The following is a 17,731-nucleotide window of genomic DNA, read 5'->3' on the forward strand; positions in this document are numbered from 1 at the left end:
GGTAATAAAAATAAAATCCCAGGTGAGAACTCCCAGGGCAGAAAAATTGCTCAGTGCTCTTCTTTGATCCACTCCCTCAGAAGAACAGAGCTACTCAGCTGTAATCCCTATTCTGGCAAGGATCCACCACTGTGCCACCACCCCTTCAGGTGACAAAGAGGGCTGGTGGGTCTAAAATAATAAACATGAGCCCTGGATATTCATTCATTCATTCATTCATCACTAGGAAGTCATGGACCAGTACTTTCTACTCCAGCTACTCCTGAAAATGGTCAAAAGTTTAGAAAATTCCAAAGCTGCTTCATCACAGCCTCATTTTTTTCCTATAAATGGGGGGATTAGAGAGCAAGGCAGTAATTGGCAAGAGTGACCAGCCCCTGATCAGGGGATTTAATAATTTGAGGGATTCTTGCACCCTACCCAGTAATATCATCTACCCCTTGTAGGCTCATGTTTTATTGTCCAAGAGAGCCATCATGCCAGTTTATAACCCAAACCTCCATCACAATCAGTTCTCTTCCTGGCTATCAGCCAGCGAGTAAGACCTTGCTTTTGTCCTTCTCTATTCCTTATAGGAATATGGTGCCTCATTAGCTATCCATCTGGCCCACATCTGAGCAGTCATTTCCAGAACATAGTCCTCAAGTGCTGAGACTCTCCGTACCAAGGAACGCTCCATTGGGCAGGTAACCTGAATTTACTGGACGCTCTGGGGCAGGTATAATGATCAGCACTTCGGATATGCGCTTATGTGGCCTCTATTGGAGTATTGTATCCATTTTGAGCACCGCACTTTAAAATTGGGTCAAATGGGAGAGAGCCCAACAGAGAGCAACAAAAATGATAAAAGGTTTTAGAAAAACCTGTTAAAAAACTGAGCCTCTTTAATCTTGAGACGAGAAGCTGAGAGGGGCTGGGATCGTCTTCAACCAGCAAGGGTGGTTATAAAGAAGATGCTGGTCAATTGTTCATCATGTCCACTGAAGGTGGGACAAGAAGAAATGGGCTTAAGCTGCAGCAAGGGAGATTTAAGTTAGATGTTAGGAAAAAATTGCTAACTATACAGCCTGGAATAGGTTACCAAAGGAGAGTGTGAAATCCCCCTCATTGTTTAACCTGTTAAAATTTTCCAAACACCTTTCAGGGATAATCTAGGTGGATTTGGCCCTGCCTCAGCGTGGGGGGATAAAGTGGATGGCTTCATATTCCCTCCCAGCCCTACATGTCTATGATTCTATGCTATGGCAGAGAAGAAAGTCACTGTTCCTTCCATTCCCCTCATGATGACATTAGAACACCTCATGTCTCATCACTTTCAGAATATGGTTTTTGCACCAGCCCCATAGCTGCCTTTCTTCCAGTTTTATTGTGGTAGATCATCTAGATACATACAAAGGTGACAAACAGTGCAAGTAAAGGTGGTATTTAGGAACCACCATATCTACAGCTGAAGACCAAAGTTTGTAGAGGCCAGCCAGGATACTGAATGGGTGACCCCACTAGCTAAAAGTACCCCTCCCCACAGCAGCTTGGGTCCAACGGTCTCTAAGTTTTAAGAAGTACAAGACCTAATATCAAACTCAATAATAATCTCCCAGCATGAAGTATTAAAATGGAGTCAGGTGGGCTTGAGTGTGAAGCATCAATTCCTGTACAATGCATGTGAGGTTCATACTGTGTGGAGGGTGTCATTTAGTCAGGAAGTCGTATTCAGGTCTTTCATATTCTTGTAGAAAGGAATTTGAGGCAGGCAATGCATGGATTGTGCACATAGACACCACACTACTGGGGATGTTAGCTGAGCATTAACCTGAAACTTGTATCAGAGAGGAATGATGCTATGAAGAGCAGCCATCATCACTGTCCCCTTCCCTTCCCACAGATGCAAGGAGATTCAACAGGTTTGTGGGAGAGGAGGAAAAAGGAGAGAGCTTGCCATCCTTGTATGAGCACAGAGCTCCACTGGGCCTCTAGGTATGGGCAATCCATCAGGTTCAATGTATTCAATGAATTTCACTTTATTTACACAAAACATTAGGAACACTGCAAGTGTCCATCACCCCTCCCCATCCACTTTTTGCCTTACAAGACTGTGAACTCTTACAGGCAGTCACTGTCTTCCCATGTGACCACTCAGCTGTGAGCAAATCTGGGCGAGCAAAACTATCTCCACCGAGATGTCTGAATTGTGCCTAATAGTAAGAGATGTCTTTTCCAGAAGCTTTGACCCATGTATTTAGTTAATTAACCAAGCAAAATTCAGAACTTGTTTATTATGTGAATTTAGCAATTAAAATACATTTGATATAAAAAGATAAGAAATGTAAGATGTAAGTGTGTTATTCACATCCAAAGAAATTTTTAGTAAAGTTCATATAAAAGTAATCTTAATATGTTTTCTTAAATATTTATGCACAAAAAGCATATTTATAAATGTACAGTGTGCAACACACTCCTCTAGAGATGCACTATCTGTGAATAATTATTTTGGCTGGATTGAAAGGGGGAAACATTTTGTGGATCACCCATAGGTATGGATCAAGATAAATTCTGCTCCACCAGCAAGAGACCGAGCAAATGGGTCATAGTTAGAATTAATGGTCCCCTCAGTTAAGATGGATGCCAGTTGAAGTGTATCCAGAGCATTCTTCAATAGCCTACTGCAAACAGCTCACTCTAGGGCTCTGTATGTGGCTGCTTTTCCTCAAATTGGCAGAAGGGGATTTTCTACCTCTCCCAACCTTTAATAGGGTAAGCTTTATCCAAGGCCTTTTTTTACATTAATATTGCATACGAAGATGAAGGGGGATAGTGCATCTTTATAGCTTTTAAAACTAAGACTATCTGTTTCTCTTCTCAGTCAATATACCTGGTGTCTGATGCAAATTACCAACAAATTACCAAATTTTGCTGCTGTACACCAATACCGTTAAGTAAATTTGAAAGTCAACTGTGCATGTATAGAAGAGTCACCATAGCCTCCCAAAGGATTATATGGTGAGTTATGTGTTAGGAACCCTTGCAAGGCATCTAATAAACATTTGTTCAGTTTAGTAATATGTAGATCTTACTGGCCATCCTGGCATATTGTTAGTTATGGGACTCAGTCAGCAATCAGTACAATATGTTAGACGGTCCAGTAGGTAGTGTAGACAAAACTTGACTTAAATATCTCTAACTAAAATAATTTCCAGTGCACATTCTTGGGGAGACCAAGCAAATCTTCTTGAAGGTTGCACTTTAACTAGTGCCCCATCAAGCTTGAAAACGCTTCTAATTAATCTGTAATTTTCATTATTTCGGTCCCAGATTTTTCATCTCTATGTATTCTTGACAACTGCATTTTGTGGTGTGTGTAGAAATTCCTGGGCCCAGGGAGGCCTTCAGTTCTCTTATGGTCTAAGAATGGATTAAAACTAAATCCTGATCTACCAGAATGCCATTATTCATCAAGGCATTAATCCTCCCTCAAACTTCTATAAGCAGAAGCTGTATATCCTGACCTCCAGGAAGTGGGCCCTTTCTCCTACTCCCAGTCCCACACAGGTAGACTTGTTTTCTCCCACTTGCTTTCCCCTCACTACTGCACTGGGATCTCTCAGTCCACGGGGCCCAGATTCCAATGGGCCTGCCTTGCAGTGTAACCTTGATGATCGCACCCAGTTTCTTGCCCACTGTTGACTCCCTCAGCATTAAAGGTACTGTACTGCCCTGATCTTTTTGCCTGAGGAGAATGGAACTGTATTCTTGTTTTCAGATCTCACAGCTATTCCTGAATCTGAATTGAGAATGGATTATGTTAAGTGACAGAAGGCCACCCTTGCTGTGGGGCAGGGCATGCTGCTTCCATGAGACTCCAATCCCTTACCAGGGACCAGAAACTGAAGTGGGGGTCTTGTACATGAACATTAGGGAACAGTCATCTAAGGTACAGAGCTCCCATTAACTGTTAGGAGAGCTACAGAGATTCGGTACTTGAGAAAGCTGGGCCCTTAGCACTGGTGCCCTACTTCATTTTAAACGCAGACATCACACTTCGTGCTGTCTGTAGAAAAGCAGGTCATCTGAGTTTAAGTCAATGCCTGGTGGGGGGTGGGCAGAAAGAAAGCTTTTAAGATCACACAAACAGCAGCTGTTTCAAGTAGAAGCTTTTGAACTGACAGTGTTTAGGAAAAGCTGGTTCAGGTTAAAATACGCATCTGAATCTTTGCGCAGAACTTCTTAAACAGGTGGGGGGGAATAAAACCCCAGTGAACTGTAATCAGGAGGAGGAGAACGGCATGCTCTCATTTTTTCCAGCACTATGTTACCGTAAGGAAATCTCCAACTAGCTTCACTGAGGTGGCCACAGCTGGAACTGCAGAAACTCGGCCTGGTCATTCCAGAAAGAATGGATTCCTTGCTCCTGCTGGCAGCTTTCAGACTGTAAAACAGAGCAGTGTCACTTTCAATGCATGGGGCGGGAGGGGATCTAAGATTATTTAGTGAATTGAATGAGACAGCATAGAAGGAAACAGCCCCATTCATTGGTGGTGGCGGCAAGCACAGTGTTGTAGGGATTGACTGGGATTGTGTACACTCAAGGGAATTTGTGCCTCCCAAGTACTTCATCAAAATACATGGGACCAGCTCTGCATTTAGGCCACCATGTAGTCATGGGATAACATTTGATCACTCTTAACTTGGGCTGCATTTCATGTGATACCATTCACAAGAGTGATAAGACACTGAGCCTATCACCGGAGCACTCCAAGGAAGTTAGTGTTTGCCTTATTTTGTGTCCTTACCCTCCAGTTACCTTATTTTAAATGGTCAGGACTCAAAAGGGTTATTTCGAGTCCTAAGAGTAAGTTTCTAAGAAGTCATGCACTTCCCCCTCACAGCTACCATGCTAGATTCCCAGGGAAGAAACCTCCCAGCCATTGGTTAGAGCTTTTAGGAAACTTTTAAATTTGTATTTAGGCAATAAGATCTTTGAAAGAAAAATGAAGCACCAAAACCTCTATATGTAGCACAAGGCATTTCTTATTTGGGGAGCTGAGGGGCAACAGCTCCTGTTGGATTCTACAAATTCTTACATTTTGAGCCATAGGACATATGTTTTCCAAGGGACATGTTCCCAAGGCGCGATGGAACCCCTACTATCTGATGCCCCTAAACTTCTAAAGGAGGTTCTTTTTCTGGCTTTTACACCTTTCAGGGTCAAATTTTAAAGTATTTTCTCCCTACAGGCATAAGGATTATTTACCTTAAAAAAAAAAGAAGAAGAAGAAGAAAGCAAATATTCCAGCATGTCTGTATGATCCAGGGTCTAGGGCATTAGGAAAAGCATCAAATATTACAAGATTTACCATAAAATCATAAGCATTGGTAACTTCTAAGCTATCATACATTTATGAATTGCATTAAACTCCTCAGCTGAAATAGCCCCTGAGGGCTGAAACAAACCCCTGCCAAGACTAAGCTCCCCCAACTAACTACCTTTACTATAAACAATAAAGCCCTAGCTATTTTTATCTGAGGAAAAGGTAGTCAGAAAATTCTGTCTGTTGGTGCTGAGACACCATTTTGAGTCAGGTGAAGAGGGCTAATTGGCCAGAACCTGTTGGGGGTGGGGCTAAGGAACTATAAATCTTCCTTCAGAGATGAGGCATTCACTCCTTTCTGGGAGATTAGTCTAGGGAGGAAGTGTTTGCTTATCCTGAGTAGCTGGGGCTATACTGGGGCTTTTGCCTAGGGAAGGGCCTGTTTTGGTTCTGAGGGACATGCTAGTTTGGGAGGCTTAATTCAGTAAAGGTCTCTGTTATAGCTTTGAGGAACTTATTCCAATTTAGGAGTTTAATACGGCTCAAAGTTTATTTTAGCTTAGAAACTTGCTTTAGGTGAGCTGCTTTCTCTGGCTTGGAATTTTAGCTTGCTCTAGTCTTCAGAGCTAGAGAATTCCAGTTAAATGATTTCAATTAGAAGGTTTCCAACCTCTTAGGAGGGCATTTATAAAGGCATACTTAGTTCTTCTGAAGCTGGTAGTAGAATATTGTGATCTAAATGACCATGTGTCCTTGGAAGTCTTAAATCAAAATAATTAATTTTTCTATATCTCTAGTGGCCTCAATTTTTTCTTTCTGTTACTGCACTTATGAGTCCAAGACCTTCAGCACAATATGACCAGTGCAGTGTGACACTACAGTTTTCCCTTTTGACCTGAGTGGTTAGCCAATATTTGAGGCCTTGCAGAGTTGTGATGGAACTGATGATGGAATCAAATATTCCTTTGATGCAATCCTATTTATTTACAAGGACTGTACACAAAGTCCTATTTCCTGAACAAAGTAGGAAACAGCAATCAAACAGCAGGTACTTTCCTTATCTCCAAGTCTTCCCACTCTGATCAGTTCCATCTCCATGGAGCTCTGGCTCGCTGTGCCTTCTCAGGGCCATGCTTTTGACCATTTCTCTTGCTTCTTGCTGTCTGCTGGCTTTCCCTTCATTTTCTGCCTCTCAAGCACACCCTGCAACCAATCCTCTAGCTCCTGTGTTTACCACCAGACCTAAGGAAACCCCTCAGATCACATGGCTTGCCCTGCTCAGGCTTCACCATGTGGCCCAGTGCCTTGAGGAGTAACCTATTGTTTCCAGCTATCACTACATAAAGTGGCATTTAACTGTTCCTTCCATTTAGCTTGAAGGAAAGGGGGTTTAGCACATCCATCAGCTTTAATCAGGTCTGTGATTGTTTATATATTGAAGACCCGCTTGATAGCAGCTACTAACATCTTCCAGCATAACACTGTTACAGATTGCTTTTATCATACGGTTTTGACAGCCTCACCTGTTCTCTGCTAACTAATCTAGCTCCCTTTAGGACTTATTCTCACATTCTCCGAACAGCCACCATTTCTAAAAGTCAATTTGCCACCAAGACATTCTCTTCTCTTCTGCAACTGTAACTTTTTTGCAAAATGACACTGTCCTGAAGAGCAATATGTAGCCTTGCACCAATCATAGTCTTAGAAACAAGAGCTTTATGCCATTAAAGAAGGGAGATTTCTAGGCTTCACAGAGACAAGTAGCACTTGCTGCTAGCCCTGGAATGTCACAAGATATCAGACTTTAAAAATGGCATGTTTGTTTAAAGAAAAGCTATTTTAGGTCATTTTTAGAGCCATTTTGTTCTACTGAGCCTTGCACAGTCCATATGTATTGTTATACATGGCTTTTCAATTGAAAGGATACAAGAAATCATCTCAAAATGAGTGCCTTAAATTTTTCTTTAAAAATCTGTAACACGTGTCCATGGGCAGAACATATGAGGGATTGATTCAGTTATTAAGATTTTATGGCCACTTTATTAGAATGACCTGCATAGCCCTTGGCTTTAGCACTCGTAAGTGATTCTTCCATTTCAAATTCTTGCCAATAGAACCTTTCCACTACATCATCAGTATTCTGTGTGTATGTAGACCCGCACGCTCAGCTAAAGTAATATAGCTAATCACTGAAATTTTCCTATAAGTAAATCATTTTAGATCTTGACCAAGAACTTTATCATCTGTGGCTGCTCAGATCCCCCATACCATACGCCACAGTCGTCAGTCAGTGTGACCAATCCAGCACAATCAAGATGGCATGATGGCTGTAACTTATTGTCAGAACAAAATGAATGATCACTCGGGTCAGCACAGCCTCCATACTGTGAACTTGCCTTAACCTGGGAATTGAAACCAGTCTGAGACTTTCAGTCTTATAACCGCCCTGGAACTGAGGAACCCCTACCCGTAACTGAGAAAATAAACATTCCTCGTCTAGAACTAGGTCATGTTAGTACAGTACATTTAATAGACAGCCCTTGTTCCCCTCTCAGGCAGCTGTCAGGAATTAGGCAGAGGAAGGTGGCCAATATATTAAAGTGCTTAAAAGCAGGAAGAGAAATGAGGCCCTCACATCCATCTATTGTAAAGTTGCCACTTGAGCATCCTGAGCCTATGGCTCTTAAATGGGTTATGCTTAGCTGATTCATGTAAGAGAAGGGCAAAAACAAGCATTGTTAGATGAATATCTGCTGGGTGCATTTGGTGCCTGCTGAGAACTTCTAGGACCAACAGCAAGTCATTGTCAGCAAAAGGCCATCATCTTTGGAATTTGTTTCCTGCAGCCATCCACCACTGTCCGGGATTAGTGACCTGGGTCACCTGGTCCCTCAGGTGTAGAACTAGCACATGAGGGCAGTGCAAATATATCTAGGTAACTTTTTTCAGAGTAACAGCCGTGTTAGTCTGTATTCGCAAAAAGAAAAGGAGGACTTGTGGCACCTTAGAGACTAACCAATTTATTAGAGCATGAGCTTTCGTGAGCTGTAGCTCACGAAAGCTTATGCTCTAATAAATTGGTTAGTCTCTAAGGTGCCACAAGTCCTCCTTTTCTTTTTAGGTAACTTTTGTAATTTGTTTGATTTTCATTTACTGCCAGATTCCTGGATGATCCGGTCCCCGGTACTGAATAAATAAACCAGTCACACAGCATGATCACCAATAAAATGATTTACAGAGTGTCAGACTGTTCTGTCAAGTGTGATTCAGCACAAAAATATGCAAGACTCTCTTTGATTTTGTGTGTGTGTGTGTGTGTGAAGGACAAGAAAGAGGCATGAAACACAGACCCCAAAAGCGTTTGCTTTTGTTTGCTCTCTGTCCAAGTAAAGCGTTTCAGTTCTTCTGAAGCCAGCACCATCCCACTGTCTGCCTGATAATCCTGAAAAAGATTAAAACCCTATTAGGCATATAATGAAAACAAGTTATTTTTAAAAGAATCACATTCTTTTTGGGTCAAATTTTCAAAAGCAACTTAGGTGCTGATTTTCCATGAGACCTGGGCTTCTGAGTGCCTATTTTACTTTTGAAAATGGGTACCCATTGTGTGGCTATAATGAACACATGAAACTAACACGGCTGCAACATTTTAAACAAAAACACCTATGAAGTGTCCAGCTCTGTTTCTATAATAGCAATCCAACATGGTGTGTTGGGTTAGCCACCCCTGTGATCAGCCCATGGGACAGCAGCAGTAGGAATGCGGGAACTGATATGGCAAACCTGAGTGTGGAGCTGAACCTCAGTCCATCCCCTAAACATTTCAGAGGTTTGGTTTGATTCAAATAAGTACCCTTCCTGCACCCTGCTCCCATCTCTCATCTCCCTCTCTACAACTCCACAAGGCCTAATAATTTAGGGAGGGGGAGGCAAATTTTGCCTCATAGAGGGACTCATTGCCAGCTCACTAGGTTCCTAGCAAGCTTGCCTAAAATGGAGTAGAATTCAGTTGCTCTCTTCTTTACTGATACAGAAGTGCAACCACAAAACTGGAAATCCCACTCTGCATGCTCAGGCTGCTCAGATGAAGATGGGTCACAGGGCACCAGATTCTCTAGTCTCTGTTGACTACACCTTCATATCAAAGGAGAAGGTGGTGGCAGACCATGTGATGGAAATGTGTGGTCCATACTGGCCAACTCTTGATGCTCTTCATTTTGCTTTCTTCAGCTCTTCACCTACAATATTGTTTATAAACAACCTAACTTCTAAGAGCAGATAATGCTTCACTGCACAGACACACAGACAAACTAAATGTAAATATATGAATAAAGAACAAATTGTCCACTGTACTTGGGCTGAGTATCACTTACATCAAATACAAAGATATCCTTGGATGAAAGCTCTTCAAAGGTATTTACCCTCTGGGGTGGCTTCATTTTGAAGGTGTTTATGTATCTATTCAACAAACAAGCAGAAGACAGATATCATCAAGAAGTTTTTTCTAGGAAACCTCAGCAGCTATGCAATAAAATGAGTTTTGCATAAAAAGCATAAATAGGGACTGTTCTTTCATTTTAATATTTTAAAATGTATTAACTTGTTTGACTGCTAAATGGTTTACATACAAAACCCATTCTATGTAAACCTTCATTAACTTGTGATTCAGTGGCCATGTGGGAAGGCTTCCCCTTTTCCCTCTTCACCAGGTCTTTTATCATCTCTCCCCTCCCCCCAGTCTACCAGTAGATACTTCTCTGCATGACCTTGCCCATATGTCACTCCTTTAGCTTTGAAGATGTAGTACCGAGCTCAGAAGCCTGAGTAGCCTCTGCTGGGCCTCATCCACAACTGACAATGTGTGGGTTATCTCCCCCAGAATGCACTGCACACAGCAGAGCAGGTAGAATTTCAAATCAGTGGCAGGTGGGGATGGGAAGGAATGTAGTGGGGGCAGCTATTGGAGGGTTATACAGAGGTAGTGCGAGATTCATGGAGAGGCAGGGAAGGACCAGGTGCCATTTTGGAATCCACGGAGGAAGAGAGAAATTAGGGGTGATCTTTTTTTAAAAAAAGTAAAGTTTTGGGTCAGATGATGGACAGGACAGAAAGTTCAGGGTGGTTTTTAATGGTTTTCTCATCCTAATCCAAACCATGCCTGAGGAGAAATTTCCTCTGCATAGTTAATATAAAGAAAAACCTCTTGGTATTTTTTCTCTTACCCAACATTTTCAGTGGTTTCACAGTTTGATTTTGGAACTGAAATATCTTCACTCAAATGAGAGTTGACTGAGGTGGGACTTGAGTGTGCAAATCTGCTATCTGCTGTAAAGATAGTATTCAAAGGGATATAGTCTTTGCCATCCTAAAAACCCAAAAATATATTTAATACAATAAAGACAGTCCAGGGTATAGCTAGTATATATACAGTAATATGTTGATGCATTTAGTTCTGTACCTGTTGCACATTTGCTTGAAGCAGGTCCCCTAACCTTTCCACCAGTTCAGAAAATCTCGGTCTTTCATTGGGGTTCCCATGCCAACAGTCTAACATGATTTGATAGCTGGGAAAATAAAAACAAAATGAGCACATTTTGTGGTAACACACGATATGTTCCTCACTGGGGCATATCAAACAGGTTTTTTATGGTAGTGTCATGTCACTGGATTTAATTATTGTTCTTCATAATGCTTTAATCTGGAAAAGCCAGAAGGATTTCTGCATTTTAACAAGGAAGATGTCCGGCATTACCAGGGACTGTTATTGAAAAGAAAAGAGCCAATCTTCAGAAACAGACTCCTCCTTGGGGGCACTGACGGGTCTTGAAAAGCAACCCGAGAAGGTTGCAATCAGAGGATAACTTAACCAACAGCTCCTAAAAGATATTTTTTTATTCCTAGCACAGCTTTAAACCATGGTATAGAGCATTTATTATCTGGTAATGGAAGGCACCGTAAGATGACTCATATGAATGTCTCACTTCCTTGTATTGGTCAAGTCTAGTTTTCCTTCCTGCAATAAAATATTTGAAACAACAAAAAAGTTCTTAAGTGTCAGTAGGATAATAAAATTAGCCAGTAGGTTACACTTCCAGAGAGGATTAAGTCTAGTGTGTATCCTTTTACTCCACCTTCTGCCATTTTTTGTAAGTGTTGCTATTTAGAGTCCTGTTGATGATCTCAGGACGTGGGTTGCGGACAAGGCACCATAAAAACCTTCAGTCTATTTCCTTTTGCAGAGGGAGGCCCAAATGACAGATGTGCAGAATGAAAGTGGATTCTGATTTCTGTGATTCATTCAGAACTGACATGATTAAAGTTTTTTGAGCTTTTTTTTAAAAAAGGCTGAGTATGGTGTGACTTGTATCCGATGAATGAATAATACAAGTGCAGAGCATTTGTTTAAAGATTACATAGGCCAAATGCTCTGATAGGACTTTATTGTCTAAATGTCAATTGTATCTGTTAAAAGCACTTCTCATCTTTACCTGAGATGAAATCAGGGCTCCAAAAGGCTCAGGTGATTAGTAACAGTGTATGGAGCCTTTCATCTTTAGGTCATCTAGCCAGGGAGGCAGAGACTGAAAGTTGTTATCACTTGATGACCAATTTGGTGGTCTATGTAAAATGAGTCATCACTTTTAGTCCAATTCCTAATGAATTGTCTGCACAGTTGGCAGAACGGTTGAAAACCGCAGAGAGGCCAAGGACTAAAAAGGCCTGGATACCCTTTCACCTTCCCTTACTGTTAGAGGTGGTCTCCAGAAAAGGGTTGAGTCCACAGCAGCTGAATAGCTGGGGGGATGCTTGAACTGTTACTGCCCAAGTTAATAAAATGATAATACTTGGCACTTGTATGGTGCTTCTCAAGTAGATGTGTTAATAATTATCAAACTTGGATGGATATAAAGTGGATATCCATGGATTTGCATGGCTCCGCATATAGGAAAAGTAAACTCACATTTCTGATGTTGCATATTCTGGGGCCCGCATCCTTGTGCCTTCTTTTAATCTGCTGCAGAAGTCCTCATCTATTTGCACCCCTGGGTAAGGAGAAGCACCTAAAGGTAACAGTATACAAATCAGTACTTGGACCAAGGTAGGTTGAGTAATTGTCTATACATGTATAGTTCTAGTGTTATACCACTGAACACATAGTCAGGGGCCCTGATCCTGTAAGGCACCAGCGCCTTCAACTTCCATGGATGCCAACCCACATTAAAGGCATTTAGGCCCAGATCCTCAAAGGTATTTTAGACTCTTCACTGCCATTGAAATCCCTTTTCCAAGCTGTTGACACCAATGGAATTGACAAGGCTAAATATCTTTGAGGCTCTGGGTGTAAACATCTTGCAGGATCAGGTCCATGAGTATTAGCAGCACTTGGCTGGATTTAAAGGAAATGAGCAATTCAGTTTTAAAATAGATACCCAATAAAAGGAAATGTGATTTATCTTTTCTTCATACCTAAGAATGGTTAGATTCCTCAATACACACAAATACTGCCCTAAAAATTCTAACAGACACAGTCTCACCAACTCCAACTGTTCACACAGCATAAGTCATGCCTAAAAAATCATGACATTGGTTTATCAATTGTGATTTTTTTCCTAAAATCATAGCAACATTTGTGTTCTTTGCTTTCTGAGAGCATTTAGGGTACACTCGGGTCATTCAAGCTTTTCTCCACGACCAAGAAGACTTTGAAACTTAGTTTAAAAAAATGAAAGCCGAGGTTTTCAAATAATTACTTGAGACCAGGAGCTGGGGCTTTGAAAGAAACACCAAACATTGCCATAAAACCACCAGAGTCAGCAGCACTGCCAACAACGTGTATTCAAACTAGTCAATGATTGCATGAGGGACAGCCTGGGACTGTTTCCTCTACTGTTGTGTCAGTCTCTCTGTTGGACCCAGTTAAGATTCTTCTCTTCTGAATGTCATTGTTTCCCTTTCAGTATTGATTCTATAGCCTGCAGTTTTCACTTAAAAAAAATTGCCCTGCACTTGTTTTTATTTCAAATTCTGTGCTCTAGTTTGTTCCACAGTGTCTGTTTCAATGTTTATTCGTCTGTGCCGGCCAGTGATGAGTGTAAGTAGGAAGCAGCTGTGAACGGTGAAGTGCTGGCATTGTGTTGCTGAAGGATAATTGTGGCTGGTAGATTTTTCAAAGAGTGGAAATAGAAGGTGTCATTTTAAGCACATCTCAACACAGCGAAATTAAAGAGGTTCTGTTTATTGGGGCATTTTTGGTTTTGACTAGGTTTTTATTTGCTCTCAAAGGAAAAGTTGAAACCAATTAGGGGATTCTAACTCATATAGAGCCAAATCCTAGACTCAGTGAAGTCAATTACACACTCCCAATGACTTCAGTAGGATCAGGGTTATGTCCTACAGGAATATTATGTCCATAGCAAAGGCTCAGCGCTGCAGAGGTCACTTGCATGCAGTCTCAGAATTCAGCGTAACCATTCTCTTGGAGAAAAGGCTACAAGACTGGGCCCTAAGAGCTACACTGAGGGTCAAATCCTGCTTGCCTTATACGCACAGACCCAGAGGTATTTACATATTAAAATGAAATGTTCAAACATTGATCCTGTCAAGCCCTCCGTCTGGGAGTCTGTGTTCCCCTTTCAAACAAAGCACCTGAAACTAGTCAGGCTGTGTTCACCTCAGTGGATCAACTATCAATAGATCTTATAGGGCATGTCTTCGCAGTGACCGACAGTGAGTCTCGGAGCCCAGCTCACCGGACTTGGCTTTGCAGGGCTTGGGTTACGGCACAACAAATAGCTGGGGAGACATTGTGGGTTTGGTCTGGAACTCAGGATCTGAAGCCTAGGGAGTGGGAGTGGGCTCCAGACCAAGCCACAATGTCTGCACAGCTATTTTTAGGCTGGTAGCTGGAATCTTGTGAGCCCAAGTCTGTAGACCCAGGTTCTAAGACTCGCTGCCACTCATGCCATAGACATACCTATAGGGGAATTCTGAGCCATGGTCTTGGAGGGTAAATAAAGGAGAAACTGTTCAAATACTTCGGTTATCTAGTTGTAATTTGTAACAGTACTCTAGCTGAGGCCTAACCAGTGCTGGGTAGAGGGGTACTATCAGCTGCCATGACTTGCATGCTATGCCGCTGTTAATGCAACCCAAAACTGCATTTGCTTTTTTTGCAACAGCATCGCATTGGACACTCATGTTGAGGTTGTGATCTACCACAACTCCCAGATCCTTCTCAGCAGTGCTGCTGCCCTCCAGTTATCTCCCATTCTGTGTTTGTGCATTTGTTTTTTCTTCCCTAAGAGTAGCACCTTGCCTTTGTTTTTGTTGAATTTCATTTTGTTGTCTATAGCTCAGTTCTCTAATTTACCAAGATCCCTCTGAATTTTAGCTGTATCCTCAAAGTGTTTGCAACCCCCCTTGCTTTGTGTCATCTGCAAATTTGACTCTGTGCTCTCTATTCCTACATTCAGGTCATTAATACAGATGTTAAAGAACACTGGACCCAGAAGAGAACTCTGTGGAACCCCACTTGAGACCTCCTTCCAATCTGACATGTCCATTAATAGTTACTCTGTTTTGTGGTTCTTTAACCAATTATGAATCCACCTAATGGTAGTTCTACTGAGCCCATATTTCTCCAACCTGCTTATGCGAATGTAATGTGGGACTATGTCAAAAGCCTTCCTGAAGTCCAGGTATGTCATGTCCACTGCATTCCCCCTATCTACCAAACTAGTTACCTTGTCAAAGAAGGAAATCAAGCTGGTTTGGCATGATTTGTTCTTGGTAAATCCATGCTGGCTGCTAGTGATCACTCCTTCATCCTCCAGGTATTTGCAAATTGAATGTTTTATACATTGCTCTAGTAGCTTCCCAGGTATCAAAGTCAGGCTGACTGGTCTATACTTCCCCGGCTCCTCCATTTCCCCCTTTTTAAAGATGGGCACTATGTTAGCCCTTCTCCAGTCTTCCATGAGTTTGCAAATATTATTGCCAGTGGCTCTGAGATTTCTTCAAGTTAATTCCTTCACCACCCTGGGGTGAATTGCATCAGGCCCTGCTGACTTCTATTCACTCAAATTGGCCAGAAGATCTCTGACATGTTCTTTACTTATCCTGTTCTGCATCTCTTCCCCTTCATTGTCTATGATAACTTCACTTGTCATCCAGTCACATGTTATTTTTTGTGTGAAGACTGAAGCAAAGTAGGCATTGAGCAGCTGCAACTTCTTATCACCTTCCATTACCAGTTCACCTTCTCTACTGAGGAGCAGACCCATACTATTCCTGATCCTTCTTTGTGGCCTGACATTTGTAGAGCCCCTTCATGTTGTCTCTAACATTCCTTGCCAGTTGCAATTCATTCCTTGCCTGGGCTTTCCTGATTTTGTTCCTACACACTTGTACTATTCCCATGAATGCTTTCTTAGTGACATGCCCCTCCTTCCATTTCCTGTATGTATCACTTTGGGGTTTTAGATAGCTAAAATACTCCTTGTGCAGCTATCTTGGCCACCTATGGCTATTCATTGGTCTCATGTGGTTCTTCATGAAATCGAACAAACAGCTACACACACAACATAGATTATATGTACCTAGGATCAAAGGACTGAGCCGAAGTCAGCTGAAGTCAGTGGGCATTCTTCCACTGATTTAAATGGGCTATGGATTAGACCCTAACTGTTAATTCTCTGATTTCCATAATATACATTTAAACCTACCCAAGGAAAATATTTCCCACAGCAATACCCCATAAGACCACACATCACTTTTTGTATTGTAGATCTTATCAAATATAGATTCTGGAGCCATCCACTTGAGGGGAAGTCGTGCCTGTAACAAAATGGACAAGCCAGATAATTTTCAGTGGATACAAAATTCAACCAGAGATGATATAAAAATATGTATCATGTGAATAGTTATCATTGGAGCAGGATTTTATTGTATTGTTTTACAGACACCAAGAATACAATAAGTACTCAATCAACCAGAACATTTTTTTCTCTATTTTGCCGGGTAATTTTTTTTTTCTATTTAAAATTAAATGAATTTTCCATCTACTCTATGTGGTGTAAAAAATGTAAACTGAGAAGCCTATTACATTTTAATAGGGAGACATTTTCAGTTATTCAAACAATAATTCTTGGTGCCCATTTAGTACTCTAAGTCTTTAAAGCAATTTATAAACATTAACTCCTGGAAGGTAGGTAAGATAAGTCTTGATTCTGTCAAGAGAACCACATGGGTGGATCTCAGAACCCACACCAAGTTCCATTCACTTCAATATGCACAGGCGCAGTTTGCCTGCACAGGTTTCACTGGGAGCAAGCCTCCCAGCCCAGGAGACAAACTCATGCTAGCTCAGCCTGATTTTACAGGTGGGAGGCCAAACTTACTCCTGGTGCAACTCCATCAACTTCAGTGCAGTTATGTTAAATCTACCCCAATGTCACTAAGAGCGGAACTTGGCCCTGTGCATGTACACTCAGGGACACGGACCCCTTTTGGCATAAATGAATGCTTTCAAGGAAGCAGCTCACTTTGACTGGCTTACTTGGCCAGGCTAGCCAAGAAACAAATGCCAACATGTAAACTATTAAAAGACCAGAGCTGTGAAACGGTCAGCATTTCCGAGCATTGTTTTTAAGGATGCAAATGGTCACTGTATATACAACACATCTGGATTGCTCATCTTCACATAGAATCTATGATAGCTTTCAGACCCCTTTAAGTGCAGGGAATATAAACATTTACAGACCATTTTAATGAAAGTTTAAAATGATATGTTATGAACAACTGGACAAACAAACCGAATGTTGACTTACATCTCCTTTTCTCACATAATCGGGATTCTTATAAATATCTCTTGCAAGGCCAAAATCACAGATCTTCACTACATTGTTCTCAGATAAAAGGACATTTCTGGCTGCCAGATCACGATGAATACACTATAATAAAACAGTTGAACAATCAAACTGCATTTCTTTAATCCTACCCACAAATTTCCTGAATCTTTCCGTTTCCTTTTTTAAAAAATATTATTATTCGAAAGATCAAATTAATATTTTCTTAAGGAAGTTGACAAAAGTTTATATGAAGTTACTGTAAACAATGGGCAGTTCTTCACAAACAAACATTTTTCCAGACCAAAAAGTCATGAGCCTTTAATCTGTTACCTATTACGAAGGTAGGCATTAAACAGGTTTGTGCTCCATGGTTAATATAGCTTGAAAAAAAATTCTCTGAATGAATCAGCTTCAACCACAGTCTTCCACCTTAATCCTGTGTTTATAGTATGAAGACTTGAATAAACACATGCTTATATTTAGAACATCAAGAGAGAAGCCACCCTTCCTTTGGGAGTTCTGCCAAGGAAAGGTGTCACTAAAATATAGACATCATTTCACCTCTCCTAAGTCTGA

The 17,731-nt window shown here is 41.3% G+C and overlaps 1 protein-coding gene across 2 annotated transcripts in view; it reads right to left on the reverse strand.

The window, feature by feature from the left end:
* Nucleotides 1-2,316: 2,316 nt before the first annotated feature.
* Nucleotides 2,317-17,731, reverse strand: part of FLT1 (fms related receptor tyrosine kinase 1) — a 138,800-nt gene continuing 123,385 nt past the window's right edge. For both annotated transcript variants that reach the window (XM_073340752.1, XM_073340742.1), the window contains 8 exons: nucleotides 17,135-17,257; nucleotides 16,031-16,142; nucleotides 12,268-12,367; nucleotides 10,765-10,870; nucleotides 10,529-10,671; nucleotides 9,680-9,764; nucleotides 8,657-8,748; nucleotides 2,317-4,423 (listed from right to left, as the gene is read on the reverse strand). In XM_073340752.1, coding sequence (XP_073196853.1) covers nucleotides 4,222-4,423; nucleotides 8,657-8,748; nucleotides 9,680-9,764; nucleotides 10,529-10,671; nucleotides 10,765-10,870; nucleotides 12,268-12,367; nucleotides 16,031-16,142; nucleotides 17,135-17,257 — 963 coding nt within the window. In that variant the 3' untranslated portion in view covers nucleotides 2,317-4,221. The remainder of the gene's footprint in view (nucleotides 4,424-8,656; nucleotides 8,749-9,679; nucleotides 9,765-10,528; nucleotides 10,672-10,764; nucleotides 10,871-12,267; nucleotides 12,368-16,030; nucleotides 16,143-17,134; nucleotides 17,258-17,731) is intronic.

The sequence above is a fragment of the Lepidochelys kempii genome, chromosome 1, assembly GCF_965140265.1.
Source record: "Lepidochelys kempii isolate rLepKem1 chromosome 1, rLepKem1.hap2, whole genome shotgun sequence".
Classification (NCBI taxonomy): Eukaryota; Metazoa; Chordata; order Testudines; family Cheloniidae; genus Lepidochelys; species Lepidochelys kempii.